The 19742-nt window shown below is 50.1% G+C and overlaps 1 protein-coding gene across 2 annotated transcripts; it reads left to right on the top strand.

Annotated features, from left to right (window-relative positions):
- The first annotated feature begins 4893 nt into the window (after positions 1-4893).
- NPHS2 (NPHS2 stomatin family member, podocin) lies at positions 4894-18420 on the top strand. Of its 2 annotated transcripts, XM_040984230.1 has the most exons (8): positions 4894-5173; positions 6833-6936; positions 9464-9536; positions 12020-12102; positions 12789-12992; positions 15408-15463; positions 17117-17195; positions 18142-18420. In XM_040984230.1, exons 1-8 carry the CDS (start codon positions 4894-4896, stop codon positions 18418-18420), a joined length of 1158 nt encoding a protein of 385 aa, XP_040840164.1. The 2 variants fall into 2 exon arrangements, with proteins under 2 accessions (XP_040840164.1, XP_040840165.1); XM_040984231.1 differs by lacking the exon at positions 12789-12992.
- The last annotated feature ends 1322 nt before the right edge of the window (positions 18421-19742 follow it).

Here is a 19742-nt window from a genome sequence, read left to right as displayed (position 1 = left end):
CACTAGGACATGGCCTAGCTCCAGCCCTCAAAGAAAATGGAGAGGCTCATGCACGAACCCCTCAACCTGTAGCCCAGGCCTCCAGACTGTCCCTGCTCACACCTTTCCGTTGGGTCTTGCTTGTTGACAGGTGCCACCCATCCTAGCCTATTCTCCAACTGCTTTGGGACGGTGACATTACCCTCTGGTTCCTGTCGCACGATCCTGTATGCTCAGTGTCTTTTTCCTCTACACACACCGTAATGCTGTAACCCATCCCATCTTAAAGCCACACAACACAGCCATGGCAAGAGAGAAACACGAGCCTTTCCTCCACAGCCAATTCCTTGAGCCAACAGTCCTCAGGCAGGTGTTTTGTTTCCGCTTTTTTCAGATTTTCACTCAGCTTCCACTATCCCATCCAAAGCAAGCAGTCTGCTATTTGGGGACATCTTACGATTTCTTTTTTTCTTTTCTCTCTCTGTCTCTCTCTTTTTAAATCAAACTCATCAGTGACAAACCTAATTGACAGAAGTTATCCCTTCAGCTCTTTGGATGTGAGATGCTCTCTGCGTTGACCCTGGGTGTTCGTGCCCCTGCTGCACCTCTCTGTCCTTTGCAGGTTTCTGTGATGGTGCCATGCTGGCCATGATTTCTATCTAAGGCAGTTCTGTTTCCTCTCACTGTTGTTGTATTGATTGCCCACTTAACTGGGCCTCTGCTCTTGCTTTTTCTTCCTTTTACTCTTCCTGGGTGAATTTGCTCATCCCTGTGGTCTCAGTCTCAGCCAGTACCTTCAAGAAGGCACATTCCATCAAGCAACAACTGCCTTAATTCCTCCTGGTGCCAGGGAAAAGCAGCCATGAGCAAACCCAAAGTCCCTGTTTCTGGACCTCACCAAGGACAAGTAGCAACTATCTGTGTGTAACAGATGTGCTGTTTTGAAAGACAGGAAAAGCGAGTGCAAAGGGGCTGCCTTACACTGAGTGTTTTCCAAGCACTCTGACCTCTTTTACCACAGAGGTTCAGGCCAACAGCATCACCTGGGAACTTGTCCGTCTGTGGATTCTTCTGGCTGGACCCCAGTCCTGGTGAATCCGAAACTGGGCGGGGGTGGAGTCCAGCACTGTGTGATGAAACGAGCCCTCGGGAAATTGTAAAGCACTCATTCCTCCTCTGGTGGTGGGAACACAGCTCGGGGTGGTCCAGCCACACACTGATTTTTCTCAGCCCCTAGAGTGGCTTGATGGGGGAGGGGGAACGGATTGGAAGAAGACAGGAGTCTCCAACCCAAGATGATCCTCACCACAGCCTTTCACAAGGCAGCCAGGTGGGGTCAGAACACAACACAAAACAAACAAACGAACGAAAAACACCCGGTTCAGAATGGCAGTCAAGGGACAGGTGTTTGGTAGAGCAGTTAAGATGTGACTTGAGTCGCGTGGGTTCCAGTCCTGGCTCTTGTTCCTAATTCCTGCTGCTTGGCAATGCCAAGCCTGAGAGGCAGCACTGGTGCCTCCAGTAACTGGGTTCCACCACTCATCAGATAGGAGACCTGGAGTGATTGAGGGCTGGGCATATGGGTAATGGATGAGCAGGTGGAGGCATTTGTTCTCTTGTCCCCACCCTGCCATCCAGATAGGTAAGTTTTCTCAAAGTTTAAGATTTTCAATTTTATCTCATTTCATCACCGTTTCCACGGAAGAACCCATATAAACCAATTTTCCCCATTCACTTAGCTATATGGACATCAAATTTCACTAAATGGGAACATGTATGCTAATTTTCCGAGTCTCACAATCTCAAATCTTACAAACTCCATAGTCAACAATTTTTAATTGACCTTCCTCATCTGATAACTTCATCCCTACAGATGTCTCCCACACCAAAACAAGAAGCGAAGTATTGAGTTTTAAAATGCATGTGTATAATATTTTCAACAAAGGGATGAGCAATACTTTCAATTAAAAAGGAATCCAAAAGAAAACAACATCCTAAGAGTAGATGAGACCAACCAGCTCGAAATTCATCAGCTAGCTGCACTCCCCCAGGTATAAGAGCTGCTGAGTCAAGCTCTCTGCCTTCCTCGGATGTTGTCACAGACATTCACAGTCTCACTAGACTTTATTATCAACAGATGCTTCTATGGCTGTTCTGTATGTCTTAGAAAAGTAACTGGTCAGTGGTCAGAGGAGCGAGGTGCACTGAGCCAAGGAGACAGAGCAAGTACCCAGCATGGGCTCCAACGCCCAGTTGTTTTCTCATTGGTTTTTTTCCCCCTAAAGAAGTTCTTCTACCTTGCTGGAAACCAGCGTATTGTTTGGAGAGCATCATTTGGCTAGATATTCTCTCATTCTTGGAGTGACAATGTGTGTGGTGGTGGGTGTTTGGCCTAGTGACTAAGAGCCGATTGAGACACCATGTCAGAGGGGCTGGGTTGAGTGTTGGCTCTGCTTCTTACTCCACCTCCCTGCTAAAGCTCATCCTGGGAGGCGGCAGGGGCTGGCTTGCGTGGGTGGTGCAGGGCTGCCCACACTGAATTCTTGGTCCCAGCTTCCCAGCCATGGCGGGCCTTTGGAGAGTGAGCCAGAGGATGAGAGCGCTGTCTCTTTCCTTCTGAGACTCTGTCTCTCAGGTGCAAAGAAATTTTAAATTGTGGTATAGCTCTGTTGTAAGACATTTTTGATAGGACTCTATACAGATTAATTCCTAACGTAACCAAAGGCTAGAGGGGTAGGGAAACAAATGGTGCAGTCCCATGCTTTCCCTAACAGAGAAATCTCTTCAGGAAGATGAAGAAGCTGGTTATGACTGAACTAATTAACCACGATATTTTCCTCCCTGTTGGCCACATGCAGCTTCACAGTTTGTCTCAGTCTAGTGCCCGAGCAGGAGCCATCAGCTGAGGCTGGCACTGGCGAGGAAACCATTTGCTTTCTATGATGTCCAGGCTTAGCGAACAAACAAATCAAAACTAAACTTTCTTAAATTCAGTGGCAGGCGCGATAGCGTAGTGGTTAAAGTCCTCACCTTGAGTGTGCTGGAATCCCATATGGGCAACGGTTCTAATCCTGGCAGCTCCACTTCCCATCCAGCTCCCTACCTGTGGCCTGGGAAAGCAGTCGAGGACAGCCCAAAGCCTAGGGATCCTGCATCTGTGTGGGAGATCTGGAAAAGGATTTGGGCTCCCGGCTTCAGATCGGCATAGCACCAGCCATTGCGGTCACTTGGGGAGTGAGTCATCGGATGGAAGATCTTCCTCTCTGTCTCTCCTCCTCTCTGTATATCTGTCTTTGGAATAATAAGTAAATATTTTTTAAAAAAAATTCAGTCCCAGTGGCCTAATTTGGAAAATAGTGAAATGGTTTTTCCAGGCCTTCCCCCGACCCTCCCAATTGGAGTCACTTTGCATTCTTATTTTGGTTTATCTTTATTTTTGGGGTAGAACACACATACACAGACAAACAGCCCGAGAGGCTCTTCCATCTGCTGGTTTCACACTCCAGATGCCTGCAGCAACCTAGGCTGGGAAGCCAGGAGCCAGGGATTCCAGGCAGGCCTTCCCTATACTTGAGCCCTCACCTGCTGCCTTGCACTCAACAGGGATAAGAAATGGAGGTGGGAATAAGTCATGTGGGCCATCCAAGTAGGGATATAACTCTACCACAATGCCCACCACACCCAAAGTTGTTTTTTAAAATTTATATAAGCCTGTGCTGGGGTACAGGTTAAGCCAAGACCTGCAGTGCCATAAGATGCCAGTTTGAGTCCCAACTGCCTCATTTCTCACCAGCTCCCTGCTAATGTACCTGGGTAAAGCAGGAGAAGATGGCCCAAGTGCTTGAGGCGCCGCACTTGGTGTGGGAGACCCTGAAGAAGCTCCTGAGGTCATTGGGGCTACTTGGGGAGTGAACCAGAGGATGGAAGATCTCTCCTTCTATCTCTGCTTTTCAAATAAATAAATCACTTGAAAATCACATTTCTGTTGAAAGAGAGTGCTCTCTTCTGCTTGCTGTTCGCTCTCAGATGGTAGGCAGCAGCGGCCGGTGCCAGGCCATGCAGCAGTCAAGAGCCTCCGCCTGGTCCAGGCACTTGGTCCTCCTCTGTTGATTTCTTGAGCCATTAGCAGAGAGCTGGGTGGGGGAGCTAACATTATGTGAACTCAATAAATGCTGAAAGATAAAAGCAAAGCGAACATTTGAGCTCTTTGAGTAGACACATCTTGTTTGGGGTGCTATCTAACCTCCCATTCAGGAGGAGACAAATTATTAGCGGAGTCAAAGAAACATACCTGAAGTTTCCGGTTCCCGGGCAGCTCCCTGAGGCAGGATCCCGGCTGGTTAAGGAACCTGAAAAAGAGCCACTGAGAGCTCCATAGATGATGCTTGGGGACAGGACCCAGCAGGGACCACAGTGGCCTTCTCCTAACACAGAAGTTCCCCGATTTGCCAGATGTGGAGTCGGCAGGATTGCATCATTATCAGTATCATCAAATGAAAAACCCTAAATGAGAAGAGCGAGAACAGAGATCTCAAAAAGTTATCTCCCCCTTTAAAAGGAGTCATTACAGGATGGGGCACGGCGGAACCTGTGGCCAAGAGACCCAAAGCGCTTTGAGCTAGACGCTGGGCAGCTCTGGGAGTGCTCCCCGGACGCCTGAGAAGAAAAGCCACCGTGTTCCACGGCCCATCCTAGCTTCTAGCTCCCTAAGCTCTCCGGGCCGATCCTGCACAACCCTTCCTCCGTGGTTCTTGGAGGGCTCGTGATGTCCATCCCGGGGCTCGGCTCTCCAGGGACACGCGCGGGACTTGGGAGGGTCACAGCCAGGTTTGGGCGGGCGCGGGGCGGAGCCCGGTGCCCAGCCCTTTAAAGTCCAGGCGGGAGCCGCTGCAGACACCACGCTGCACCCCGAGGATGGAGCGGCGGCCCCGCAGCGCCTCCAGAGAGGCGCGCCGGAGCAGCAGTGGGTCCCCACCAAGGAAGACCAAGAAGGGCAAGCCCGACAGGGGCGGGGGACGCCGCGGACACCGGGAGGCTGGGCCCGAGCGGAGGGGCTCCGGAACGGCGGGGAGCCCCGGGGAGCCCCGAGTGTCCGCCCCCGCCAACACCGTGGTGGATGTGGATGAGGTCCGGGGCCCAGGCGAAGAGGGCACCGAGGTGGTGGCAATCCTGGAGAGCGAGCGGCCAGAGGAAGGTAGGATGGGCAGGTCAGGTACCCCGGAGGGAGGTGGTGCCCACGGGATGGCGTAGGTGGAACAAGTCAACTCAGGTACCCAGCGCCACTGAAGCTCACTGAACCCTAGCTGACTGCTGAGCCACTCAGCCCTCAGGAAATGAAAGCCATGAGTTAGAAGCCCAGCAGCTTCCCGCGCAGGACACCGAGTGTATCAGAACAAAATAGACAAGTTGGGGGAGGTGGGGGAAGGAGAGTCAAGGGGCGCGTCCCCAAGTTTCATGTAGCCGCAGCCTCGTGCATTGGATTCCTGGCTCTGGACTTCAGCTTCCTGGTTGTGTACATCCTGGAAAGCAACCGTGGTGGCTCTAGAAATTGTGAATTCCCGATGCGCGCTGGAGAACTTAGACTTAGTTCCGGATTCCTGTTTTCTGTCCCAGACGCTGTGGGGAGGGAGGGTGTGTGGTATGAAGAGTAAACCATCTCCTCCTGTCTTTCAAATAACGGACTTTAAAAATGAAAAACAGATGGCAACATCAACTAGATTCTATGAGTCTAGGGGCCACCCTTGCAGTGGCAGGCAGTGTGGTCCTGTGGGGGGTTTTGTCCTTATCACAATGGGACCATGAGGTAGTGGCACTGCACAGCGGTGTGACTACTCTCATCCCCACTCCTCGGATTTAAAAACATCTAATACCTTCTCTGGAATAAATATTCTTCCTAAAAAGCAGAGGCAGCAGAGGGAAGACATCTTGATTGAGCCACCTGCTAGCCACGTGATCACAGCAAGGGCTTTCACTATCAAATAGTGAGGCTAAAAATTAGATGGGCCACAAAATGCACCGTGCCTAAGCCTGGAGCGAAGAAGATGCTCAATTGGAGCAGAATCCTCAGACAGCCAGGAGGGAGGAACGGTAGGTCCAGGCAGGGTTGCACATCAGATGTCCCTTTCGCAAGCCCTAGAAACAAACATGTCCACCTCCAGTCCTTTTTATAATGAGTGGGAGAAAACTTTGAGCACTGCTTTCTGTGGGCTGCGATGCTTCCCATTGCCTGGTTAGCCGGCAGTGCAGGGCACGCTGGATCACCGGAAGCCCCAATTGGAGCAGGATTCCTGCAGTTTGGGTACAGGATAAGTGGACCATGTTAATGCTGCCTTGTCTAAATGGTGCCCTTCCATCAGTGAGAGACCTCTGTCCTGGCATTGAGCCTTGCTGGGCTCATGCAACAGTGAAGCTGACGTTACGGCTTCACTGTGACAGTCATGGGGCAGGTCTCTGCCGTGCTCCAGGCACATCCTCCCTTTAAGTCCTCTTTGCCAGACATAAGGGAGTGTACTCAGACAGGTTGGAAATCATCTGAGCCCTTTAGCTGGGAAATGGAGAAGCTAGAAGTCCAGAGAAAAACTCAGTAGGGTTCTGGAGCGCAGACTTTGTTCCAGACTCTGAGCCTCATTCAGTGCCTTTCCAAAAGCCTGCGCCGCCCTCCCAAAGGTCCACGTAGGCCTTCTGCCACAGCACCCTAGGCCCTGTGAACTCTCTTCACTGAGCTGTCTGCCTCTTTCTGGTAAAGTCTCCAAGCTGCTTGGACCCCACTACCAAGAATGGACCAATGAGGGCAAGTCTGTAACTATGGCAACATTTCGATATAATGATTCCTTTTTGGTTTTCTGCTTCTCAGGTACCAAGTCCTCTGGCTTAGGGGCCTGTGAATGGCTTCTTGTTCTCGCTTGCCTGCTGTTCATCATAGTGACTTTCCCTTTCTCCATCTGGTTCTGCGTAAAGGTGAGGTCCCCAGAGGAGGCAGCAGTCATGTCCTGGCCCTTCCCTGTCTACTTGTGCCAACCTCTCCTGTGTGCTTCAGAACATGGCATTTCTCTGTGGATTCCATTACCCCAGTACACCTTACCTTTTTCTTTAAAAAGACTTGTTTTGAAATGCAGAGTTATAAGGAGAGAGAGAAAAATCTTCCATCTACTGTCCAAATTGGCCACAACAGTCAGAGCTGAGCCAGACCAGGGCCAGGGGGCAGAAATTTCTTCCAGGTCTCTCACTTGGGTGCAGGGGACCAAGCACTTGGGTTATCTTCTGCTGCTTCTCCTGGCACATTAGCAGGGAGCTGAATCAGAAGTGGCACAGCCGGGACTTGAACGGGCACCTGTACTGGATGCTGCCATCATAGGTGTTGTCCCACAACACCAACCCCACTTTTTTTTTGTGTCTCCCACAGACAGCCTGTGGTCGGCAGGTTCTTGAAGGGGTCGGGCCACCCATATGAGTGCCACACAGCAAAGTCCAAATGATTCCACAATGCTTTGTGGGAAAGGCTCTAGGGGACTAGTGACTTGAGACAGTCAATTCTGTAAGAAGCCAGGCAGGTAGAGGACCCCAAAGGAGAACCACATAGTTACAATTCTGCAAGGTGTTAGTGAAGTAAGAGTCCCCCTTCACTGCTGGGAAGAATTTGTTTCTTCAATGAAAGCAGAATAGAAACATGTACTGCTAAGGAACCACAGAATTGGGAACTTCTGGGGAAGGCTCTAGAGACCAAACTCAGACATTCCTTGACATGACTGGTTTCAACAAGCAAGGTGCTTTTCAGATACAGGAGTTAAAAACTTCATAAAGATCACCCAGCCATGGTTACTGACTTCAGGGGACCTGCAGTGAGGTAGCAGAATCTGTTGCCTTGAAAAGCTTCAAATGTGTGTTTTTTTAGGGGCCAGATACATATTTAGAGAACAATTTAAAGCAAAGGGACAGGAACTGGGATTGTGACACAGTGTGTTAAGCCACCACCTGTGATACTGCCATCTTGCGAGCACCAGTTCAAGTCCTGACTATTCCACTTCTAATCCAGTTCCTCATTAATGCACCTGGAAAGGCAGTGGAACGTGACCCATGCGCTTAGGTCCCTGCCACCCATGTGCGAGACCTGGCAAGTTACGAAGCCTGCTGGGAGCTGGAGAAACTTTGTGTCAAGCTTACACAAGCCGCTGCCTCCCAGGAATGATGCACATCCAGACTTACAAACTAGCATCCGGAGTCAGGCTTCAGCAGTTGTTATTGTTGTTACGAAGAGTCAAAGCTATGAAATTCATATTTTCAAATGGTATCTCAACAACAGCGTGAAGGGTTCCCTCCCCTCCCCCTTCAAGTTGGTCTGAGTACAAGCTGGTGAAAGAGGTGATTTTTTTTCCCCCCAAAACACAAACAAGAACATGGATTTGAAGCCAGTGAGCAGACTGCTAATGAAAACCAGAGCCTCGGGCTTGAGAAAGATTGAGCTGCAGTTCTGGTTAGCCACCCATTCAAAACCTAAGCAGCTGACAGTCTGCGGCGTGCAGTGTTGCCATTGTTCAGTAGGTTAGGTGGATTAAATGCATTTTCATTTAGCAATCAGGATGTACCTCCACGGTGGGCCCAGGACCGTTAGGACGTGGCATTGATGATTCAGTAGAGTGCTCTAAAGTGGAAGGCGTGTGAGGAGGAATGGACTTGTCCATGGTTGCACATGACTCCTTCTTTCACTTAATAAATACTGAAGACTTACTGTGTATCAGGCATTAAGTAGGCTTTGGGGAAATTGCTAATTCCGCATCCCCAAGGAGTTTGTAGTCTGATGAGATACATTTACAGCTAAACAGATCAACTAAGGTAGTGAGACAGACAAGCAGTAGAACTCAGATTCTCATGCCAGATATGAGGCGAAATTCAGGTTTAAAGCAGAGCACGGTGGCTTTGGTAGTTGTCTTCAGCTACACAGCTCTACACATCGAATCTGTGTGTGCCACTTAAAGCAGTCTCCACACATCCCTAGGGCATACTCGGGTTTTCTGGATCCGTATGAGAACTGACCTGTTCAGATCCAGTGCAATCATTTTGCAGCAACCTCATAAGACACAAATGGCCACAAGAGGTATAAAAGTAAACACACTCTTACTGTTCACTTGCCAGTGAGTGATACATATATAACACTACAGGAATATAGAAGTGACAACAAAATACAAAATGAAACATGCTCTGGTAAGCTTTCTTTGGCTTAGGGAATGTTGGACGCAGGAGAAGCATTCTGTTTTTGGTTTTTATGAGTCTTTCATCAAAATTCTGTCCCCGAGTTCAAATACCAACAAGGAAATACTTTTCGTTTGTTTCTGAAATTCTATGATTACTAAATGTAGAACTTTTGAGACTAAAATATTAACTTTTGAGGGGTTTGCAAAGCATATTTCTTGTACCTAAGATTATTCTCATGGTAATGCCTTTTGGAGGCTTTTCCGTTCACAGTTTGAAAGTACTAAATTTCCTTCAGGTTGTGCAAGAGTATGAGAGAGTAATTATCCTCCGACTGGGACATCTGCTTCCTGGAAGACCAAAAGGCCCTGGTAAGAAACATTTTGTTTAAAAAAAAAAAAAAGTTTATTGGGGCTCAGCACAGTAGCATAGCGGCTAAAGCCCTTGCCTTGAATGCACGGGGATCCCAAGTAGACACTGGTTCTAACCCCAGTGGCCCTACTTCCCATCCAGCTCCCTGCTTGTGGCCTAGGAAAGCAGTTGAGGACGAGCCAAAGCCTTGCGAACCTGCACCAGTGTGGGAGACGTGTAAGAAGCTCCAGGCTCCTGGCTTTGGATTGGCTCAGCTCCAGCAGTTGCTGCTACTTGGGTGTACCAGCCAGCAGAGCCAGTAACGTGGACACGTGGACACGGGGAGGATCTGGGGGGATGAGGCACGACAGGAGACCAGTGATGGTGGAAGTCTCTCTCTAGTCTCTCACTGGGGCCTCCCTTTAGTGCCTCCTCTCTTGACCTTTCACCTAATTCTTGTTTACTCTTCCCCCCTCATTAGCTCATATTGGATACAGCTGAGTCCAAGTAGACCAGGTGCTTCTAGCCCCAAGCCCACTCCCTGCGGTGCTGGGCTTAACGAGTGCTAGTCAACTCCTTTGGCCACAACACTTGGGGAGTGAACCTTCAGAGGGAAGATCTTCCTTCCTGTCTCTCCTCCTCTCTCTATATATCTGCTTTTCCAATGAAAATCAATAAATCTTTTTTTCTCTTAAAAAGGTTTATTTATTTTACTTGAAGGTTGGGGTTGATGAGAGAGAGAGAGAGGGAGGGACAACAGGATCTTCCATCCACTGGTTCACTTCCCAAATGGTTGCAACAGCCAGAGTTGGGCTAGTCTGAAGTTAGGAGCCAGGAGCTTCTTTCTAGGTCTCTTACATGGGTTCAGGAGCCCAAGGGCTTGAGACAGCCTCCATTGTTTGTGCAAGCTACTGTCAGGGGGCTGGAGTGGAAGTGGAGTAACTTGGATAATAAAATATTGATGTTAAAATATTAACTTTGGGAGGTTTGCAAAGCGTACTATTTTTTGTACTGGCTCTCGAATGGGTTGCTGGTGCCACAATCAGGATTAGCTTGCTAAGCCACCCCCACTGGCCTCAGAAACTTTATATTTTAGCTACTACCACCCTTCTATACTTGTCAGTTTCTTCCTTCCTGCATATATTTGTAACACTTATTTCAGACTGCTCAAAGTGTTTTGATTCATGATGCTTTTATACTCCAGTTTGTTACTTATAACAGTTTTGTTAACAAATCCCATGGGAAGCATTACTCCCTGGCACCAGGCAGCCAAGGCAGAGATGAGTGCAGAGAAGCTGTCTGCCTGAGCCAAGCCTTGCTTCTCCAGTTGGAGGAGTGGGTCAGCTAAGACCCAGGGCTAATGAGTACAAGTGGATGGCCAGAAGCCTGTGAAATCCTGGAGGCAAGGTGAGCTAGTGCAGAGCCAGAGGGTCTGATCAAATCACAGGAGATGGGCCGAGTCTGGAATCCAAGTAAAAGGTGAGCCTGTGCTTGGTGGAAGTCAGCAGTCCTTGTGCTTCAGACACCGTGCTGACAGCCGCGGGATGTGAAGCTGGATGAGGAAGGCCTGGTTTTCTGATCTTCAGATCTAACAAAGTTGCTGATCAGGGGTCCAGGATGACCACAGGGCACAGAGGCATGGTTGAGATGGGAAGATCTAACCCGGCCAGGAAGCCATGAGCAGTGAAAGAACCACTGGGCATATGTTGGAATAGGTCGCACTTCTCAGCCAAGCCTGCAGAAATAGGTAGAATATACACACCAGAAATAGAAGCCGGAGTGTGACTTCAGAACCAGTGGATGGCCCACATAGTAAAAAGAACCAACCCTGCAGTTCCTGGATGCAGACTGTCTTGCTCTGGGTCTGGTTTCAGGAGCTTTCTCAGCTGGAGCCAAGAAAGCCTAGTAGTTGAGCTGGTCCCCTGGATAGCTCCTGGACCTGGAGAGGGCTGCTGGTGCTAACAGAGCTTTGGCTCTTGCAGGAACCCACAGTATTCAGTGGGATGTCAGAAGAATCTCCTTTACCAGTCTCCAAGTATCTGTGGCACATCAGTCTATATTGTAGTGGGTGGGGACTTACTAACCACGGCTGCTCTGATGAGCAGTGGGGTCACATTTTCAGAGTTAGCTCATGTAACTTGCTGCCTGTAAAGTTTGATGTCTGGGTATGCTCAGTAGAATCCAAAACCAACTTGATGGAGGACGTGAACAGTGCTAAGTGGAACATTCAGGCCGGCCGTAGTGACCATAACACTGCACCTGGGGACTTCAGTCCTAGTGGAGGGAGTAGAGATCCAACATCATGACGGAAGTGACTCGCTAGCCCAGCTAAAACAAAGACGCTGCAAGGGTGGAGGCAGAACGGCGCAGTGGTGTGTGTGTGTGTGTGTGTGTGTGTGTGTGTGTGTGTGTGTGGAGGCGGAGGCTAAGAACAGCCAAAGGTGAATCCGAAAGATGCACCATGCAGGCTGTTCACCCTCACTCCCCTCTCCCATTCCTCTAGGTCTTTTCTTCTTTTTACCATGCCTGGATACCTACCACAAGGTTGACCTCCGACTTCAGACCTTGGAAGTGCCTTTTCATGAGGTAGGCTAAGGGATGGCTTTTTTTGTTTTGTTTTGTTTTTTGTTTTGTTTTCCCTCTGTATTTCCCATGGCTCGGGGCTGGATGACACTTTATGCTCAAAATAGGAAATAAAAGTAGAGGTATGAATTATAACAGAATAAAACTTCAGGACATCAAGGAACACGATACAGGATGAAAAGGCAACCTGTGGGATGGGAGAAAACATTAGTAAACTGTGTGCTCAAAGTAGTTGGTGGCTAGGCTGTAAAGACAACGTACAACAACAACAACAAAGGCAAACAAGTCAGTTTCAAGATGGCTTAAACAGTTGTTCATGCTTTTGGCCTACATCTGGAATGATCTCATACAAAAATCAACTGAATGTATTCATGTAAGAACATCATTCTTCACATTTTTAAAAAACAAAATGATAGCCAATGGACTTCCCTTACTTGAATACATAATAAACATGTACTTAATAAAACTAATATGTATTTAATAAATGTGTTTAATTTTAAAAATCCCATGGTTTCCAAAGACGTATTCTATTCTGAATAAAGTTGGACCCCCTCCCCTCTTCTTGCCCTTTGCTATAAACCTTACCCTGGGAAAATCTCCTTTTAATACATTTATTTCCTGTATCCCCTATCCCCACATGAGAATGGAACCCAAGAATCTCTCCTGTCATGTACACTTTTTCTACCTAGATTGTGACCAAAGACATGTTGATCATGGAGATAGATGCCGTCTGCTCCTATCGAGTGGAGAACGCCTCTCTGCTCCTGAGCAGTGTTGCTCACGTGGCCAAGGCGCTCCCGTTCCTTGTGCAAACGACCACGAAGCGTCTCCTAGCACATCGCTCCTTCCCCGAGATCCTTCTGGAGAGGAAGAGCATCGCGCACGATGTGAAGGTGCTTAGAGCAACGTTAAGTTCACTCTGTTGAAGTATCTGCTTTTTAACATTCTTTTGTTTGTTGGCCTTTTATTAAATATCCCATGTGCCAGGGAACTTACAGACAGTTAGGAGGCTGTCACATGACCCTGCTTCACCCACAGTCACCGGTCTGCTGCTGGTCAGTTGGTCAGTGTCAGTTTTTGCTCTCAGCCCTACCCAGTGACTTGAAATGCCCTGTGGAGTGCTCACCTGGTGCCCAGTGTTGGGCATGGTTGCTGCAGGGTGCTGGGGGCAGGTAGTGCTGGGAGGAAAAGTCAATGGTAAGTGGGGGCAATAAGGTGGTCCTGGGAGCTTGTACTCACTGGAATAGCCAGCATCATGTGGGCGAAGTTCAAATAAGACTTTCAGATAAAAAGAGGTGGGTGTGTCCCAGATGAGTATTGCGTGGATTGTATTAACCTTGGGTCAGAGGTGGCCCAGAGAGCCAGAGGTACATCACAAGCAGCTCACCTGGACCTGGGCAGCCTGCTCAGCAGCTTCCTCCACGACCTTCATTCTTCCCAAGACAGGTTGATGAAGGCTGTAGGGAGAGAAGCTGGGTTCTAGGCCACTGACCAATTAAGCAGCAGGTACAGTCAGGGACAGAGCCTGTCACTGCAGCCGTTGAACCCAGGCCCAGAAATGGGTTACGAGGTTGTGAGTCTTGTTGAGCTAGAAAGAGGACCTCAGATGGAGGCAGTGTAGGAAAACAAGGCACTGGGCCCAGAGCGATAGCATAGTGGCTAAAAAGTCCTCGCCTTGAACATGCCGGGATCCCATGTAGGCGCTGGTTCTGATCCTGGCAGCCCGCTTTCCACCCACCTCCCTGCTTGTGGCCTGGGAAAGCAGTCGAGGACGGCCCAAAGCCTTGGGAACCTGCACCCATGAAGAAGCTCCAGGTTTCTGCCTTCAGATTAGCTCAGCTCCAGCTGTCACGCCCACTTGGGAGGTGGATCAATGGACGGAAGATCTTCCTCTGTCTCTCCTCCTCTCTGTACATCTGACTTTCCAGTAAAAATAAATAAGTCTTTAAAAAAAAAAAAAGAATGCAAGGTACTGATGATGATCGTGCTTTATGGGACCTGCATGATTTCCTTTAATTACTCTTTATTATTCTTAACTCTTGTTACTATTATTTTATTTACTTGAGAGAGAAAGAGAAATCTCCTGATGTGTCAGTTCACTCCCCAAATGCCTGTAAGGAGGAGCTGGGAACTGGAACTGTTCTGAATCTCTTTGATGGAGGCAGAAACCCAAGTGCTTGAAGCATCCCCTGCTGCCAGGTGCACAGTACAGGACGTTAGAATCAGGAGTGGGCTGGGAGTTAGATCCAGGTGCTCTGAGGGGGATGCAGGCACCCCAAGCAGCCGTGTAACTGCTGCTGAACACCTGCCCAGGAGATTAAAAGCCACTCAACTTGCTCCTCTGCTGTTTTCCAGTCTGTTTTCTTTGTTCATCTCTCCCAAGGAGAAAGGCCAAACTCTGACCATGCAAACTCACTCTTTTACAGTGAGTAACAATTGATGTATTCACACATTTGTTTGTTTTCCCCGCTGAATTCCCTAGTGACGGGGTGGTATTTCATTTTTCTTCTTGTCCTCCCGGCACCCAGTGTGTCAGGGCATACCCTACAGCAGACAGACGATGTTTGTGGATGAGTTGAATAAATGACCCAGCAGGTGCAGCCATCACCTACAGCCATCCTCATCCCAATGCATCTCAGACTGCAGCCTACTTACCTGCCGTCCAGCCCTAGGCCTTCCATGCCTCCTCTTGGGCTGTGTCCTCTGTGTTGAATTCATCTTTTATCTCCATAGGAAAAGTCTTGTCCTTTATGATACTGCCATTGTGATTTTATCACCAAGTTTAGTCAGCCTTTGCAGGGTTCTCAATGCACTTAGTATGAATCCAGCCTGGAGAGTGTGGTTTCCTGGAGCTTCTGGGAACAAGTTGTCACTAAGTTCAGAATCGGTTTCCCTGGACTCGAGTCAAGGCCTTAGCGGAGCGGATTGGCCCTGGAGGTTCTGAGCATCCGTTTCCTCCCTTTGGGATGCAGCAGCGGCCTGCCTTCCTCAGTCTTTGACATGCATTGCTGCATCCTCTGCTGCCTGAATCGCATCCCTTCTGCTCGGCGGTGCTGGAATCTCCCTCAGCCTGTCCCTTGTAAGGGACACCTGCGTCATCTTTGCGTCTCAGGACCCTTAAACTTCATCGCAGCTCCACAGAGCTTCTTAACCCCAGGTCCCAAGGCTAAGGATGTGGACATTGTTGGGTTCATTATTTAGCCTACTGGGTGGGGACTTCACAATCCCTGCTGAGGTTCCCCGGGTGGGGTGGGGGGCTCATGCTCCCCACTGAGGATCTCACTGATGTCTCTTCTTTCCCTCTGCAGGTCGCCCTGGATTCTGTGACCTGCATCTGGGGAATCAGAGTGGAGAGGACAGAAATGTGGGTGTGAACTTAACACAGGGAAACAGTGTGGACCTGGCAAACAGTTTGATGTGATTTCGTTATCTGGTACTAAAATAGTGATTAAATCATCAAGAAAACTTTCTCTCTCATGAAGTTATTTTCGTGGAGTGCTCTAAAGCCACACCAGCCATAATTTGGGGAAAAAAAGGAAAATATCCTTCATTATCTCATTGCCATAAACTGCTGTAACGTTTGGCCAAATTATTCTCATGGTTTCTTTTTTAGGCCTTTAATTCTTTTTTAAGAAAAAATTTACACAAAACCATTTAAATTGGTTTTAAAAAATGTTATTTGTGATGATTACATAGCTAAGAAGGATGCATGCCCATGCTGAGTACTAACTAGGGTGGGAAGATCGTGGAGTAGGGAAAGTGGATGCCACCATTGTTTCCAATTTTCTTTTTCTTCTTCCTGTATCTGATGGAAGCAGGGGAAGAAAAGGAGAAGCTGCACCCAGCATCCCAAGTGCATCAGTGCCTGGGAACGGGGGACGGCCACCCAGTGTTATCCCAGTGTCCCTGATGGGAGCATGCTCCAAGTACTGCTCAAGTGGTTTTGATAGTTCTGGAATGTCGTTGCTTTCATTGCTGCAAGGATGAGGAAACCTTTCCAAGGTCCATTGACTGACAGTCTACCTTAGAGTCTCCAAGCTTAGCTGGAAGAGTTGTCCAAGTTGTTCTGCCATTCATGGTAGTAGATGCCCTCTGCTGTGGTACCGGATGTCCTCTGCAGGCCCCAGTGGACTGCCGAGGCCCATGTGCATCTGGGGAGAGCTGTCCGTATGTTCTGCCCTGCCTCCTCTGTTGTGGTACTGGATGTCCTCTGCAAGTCCATAACTCAGATGTTGTGATTTGAGAACATCAATGTCACCTTCAGAGAAAGCCTGCACCCACTGAGCAGGACCCTCCTTTCTTCCTGCAGCCCTTTCTGGGGTCCAGTAATGTGCCATGGTACCCACATACAAAATCTCCTCTCCATCCATCAGTTCGTGTGGCTGGTTCCGCTTCCTGGCTGGCATGGATAATGCCATGGTGCAGGTTTTTGTATGAACATGTTTTCAATTCTCTGGGGACACACCTAGGAGTGGAATTATGGGTTATTTGATAACTCTGTATTTAGCTTTTCTTAGGAACTGCTAAATTGATTTCCATACCCACACTTATTTTTTCCGTAGTGATGACTTGGAAAAAAACAGTCTTGTATTTTGAATGCATGACATTAGTGTTGTTCCTATTTGGTCGTTTCTGTTACTAACTTGGATTAATTACTCTTTTTAAAAAACAGTATGGCTTATCAAGCTTGTTTTCATTTCCAAATTTAATAATCAGCATTTAGATAAATTTTATTTGGCGGGGGTTGGGAGTTGGGCTACCAGCCGGAAGGTGCAGGGCCAACGAGTGGAGCCCGTGGCTGTACGCAGTCATGGTGATCCCAGCACAGGTATCTGAGGCTCCGTGTGGTAGGTGCTCGGAGCTGGCCACCCGCCACTTGCAGGTCTGGGCCAGTGCACCTGTGCAGTCGGTTGTCGGCTGCCCTGAGGCACCAGCACGCAGGGCTGCAGGGCTAGCCACGTCCCGGTTGCTGACGTCGCTGCTGCACACCCACCTGCCTGCCTGCCTTCTCTTGCAGTAAGGACGTGAGGCTGCCGGCTGGCCTCCAACACTCCCTGGCCGTGGAAGCTGAGGCACAACGACAGGCCAGAGTGCGGGTGAGCTGGAGCTGAGAACAGAAGCAGGGGTGGAGGCAGGCCTGCCCAGGAGCCTTACCCGGCCTCCCATACCCCAGTCCCACCCTCCAGTCTGCCCACGTTGCTCTGACAAGGGGCCACCCAACAGTGCTCTGTGAGGCTGCTGGCAGCCACTGCCTCCTGGGCTCCTGTGGGCTCCCCAACTTCTCACACTGGCAGCTCTCACCTGTCACATCTAAGCCAGTAACCCCTGGTTAGCTCAGACTGGCATCCCTCTGTGTGTAGGTGTTGGAGGTGCAGCCGCGCCCCTCAGCTATTCAGCCTGGGGTAGGGCCCTGGGGAGGGGCCCTGGGGCGTCGGAAAGAGAAAACCTGAGTGAGTGGGGAGGCAGCTTCCGTTCAAGGAGCAGTGAGCCAGGGAAGGAAAGCCCCTCGGACACAGAGGACCAATATTCCTGGAGTGTCGAGGACTGATGCTCCACTGGGCAGAGCTGCTTCCCAGTCCTTTCTGCCCATCGTTTCCATCTGACAGCTGCTTGTTTCCCGCCTGCTGTTGACAGCGCGGTGCTAGGTAGCAGGATGAAAGGGTAGATATGCACTGTCCCGGAGGAGGTACAGTCACAGGGGTTCAGAGTCAGGTGCCAGCTGGCCGGCGAGCTGGGCTGAAGTGCTGGCCCGCTCGCCGTGCCCTGGTGCCTGAGCGACCTCTGCTGGCCAGACACTGGGAGCGTCCCCAGCGTCCCTTCTGCTGGCCAGGGCCCTTAACAGACTACGCTTTACCTGCTGGTTAACATCCAGTGGCTTCCCTAGCTCCAGTCGCTTCCGGGAGAAGATTGAGGTTGTAAGACCCCGTGCCTCATGGGGCTTGCCACGTGGGGGCTCACCACCTGTCTGCTGTCACACTGAACGGCCGCTAAAGCCGTCCTGGACCAACGCCCCGTCACCGTGTCTCTTCGCCTGTTTTCCAGATGATCGCCGCGGAAGGGGAGAAGGCCGCCTCCGAGTCCCTGAGGGTGGCTGCCGAAATCCTGTCCGGCACTCCGGCCGCCGTGCAGCTCCGCTACCTGCACGCCCTCCAGTCCTTGTCCACGGAGAAGCCCTCCACTGTGGTGTTACCGCTGCCCTTCGATCTGCTCAACCTCCTGTCCCCCGCCAGTGGCAGGACACAAGGAAGCATCCCCTACCCAAGTCCTCCCAAGCCCGTGGAGCCACTGAACCCCAAAAAGAAGGACTCTCCCATGCTGTAGGGGAGCAGCAGCCGAGGGCCATGTGGCTCAGCGGGCATGTCAAAGCCTGTCCCCCCGAGTGAGGCTCTGTCCACCCTTGGCTGCCTTGTGGAGTGCCCTGGGAATGCAGAAAGTGACACTGCACCATTACCGAGAAGACAGAGGACAGAGGGACTGAGAGGGCGTGTCACACGTGTGGGATCTTCTCAAATCCACATTAAGGGAGAGAGCTCGTCAAGATTGGTCCCTGGAAAGGATTTTGTGCCTCAGTGCGGCTCCCGCTTGGCTTCTGCAGACGGTTTAGAAGTCTTACGTCCTCTGGCCCCTCTGTGCACCTGCCACGGACCTTCCTGGAGCCGCTGCACTCACCCCTCTCCTGTCCTGTCCCCAACATGCTGTGAAGCACTCTTCAGAGGCGTGTCTCCATCACTTGCCCACACCACTCTGTCGTTTTGTCTCTCTTCCCGGTGCTCACTCCTAACCCTGAGAATTGTACCAGGGACATGTTAAGAGTTCCCGAATGGAAGAAAACGAAATGCAGTCGAGTTATTACACAATGACACCTAATAAAGAATGTGAAAGGAATGGTTTCTATGGAGACTCCTTGGTGAAGCAGACAAGGCAGTAATGACATGTGTCAGTGGCTTGCCGCCTCCTGTCTGGAGATGACCGTGCGTGGGCACTGAGAGTAAGCTCTTTCCGGGACAGAGTGTTCCAGCTTGCTTACCTCCTCCAGGACCACCGCCGCCCTAAGCGTTCCCGCCTGTACAAACATTTATGAGTTTCTATAGTCTCTTGTTTTCCATTAATTTGCCCAAACAATTTGACGTGAATATCTACAGAAAGAAAACCAAGTAACTAAGAAAGTATTCCCACAGGACAGGAGGTGGACCAAGGCTCCACTGGTATGTGCAAAATCTGCCACTGGAATCTCCACTGGGAGGAGGCCTGATAGAGGAGCTTGGGGAACTCCTCTGTCAGCGAGCAGTCCCTGCAGGTGAGCACCCCAAGGCTGGGAGCACCCCAGACCAGGTCAGGTTACAGTACCTACCAATACACGTGTGACTCAGGTCTGGGAGCGGGCCAGGCTGAGCCAGTTCATAACACCCACTGGCAAATCAGAGAACCAGGACAGGGTACAGGACAGGCCAGGTTGGACCACAACACCAGCCAGTTCACATTAGGGCTGGGCCTGGGGGCTGGCTGGGCTGGGCAGCAGCACCCACCAGCATGAGCTGGAACTGTTAGTGGGCTGGGCCAGGCCAGGCTATAGCATGCCACTGGTGGATGCCGAGGGGAGGCGAGTCATGCCAGACTGGGCCACAGCACCCACCAGCACACAT

The sequence above is a fragment of the Ochotona curzoniae genome, unplaced genomic scaffold (assembly GCF_017591425.1).
Source record: "Ochotona curzoniae isolate NIBS_2020 unplaced genomic scaffold, NIBS_Ocur_1.0 contig_4105, whole genome shotgun sequence".
In the NCBI taxonomy this organism is placed as follows: Eukaryota; Metazoa; Chordata; class Mammalia; order Lagomorpha; family Ochotonidae; genus Ochotona; species Ochotona curzoniae.
The sequence above is the reverse complement of the archived record's forward strand: the minus strand, read 5'-3'. Positions and strand labels throughout refer to the sequence as shown.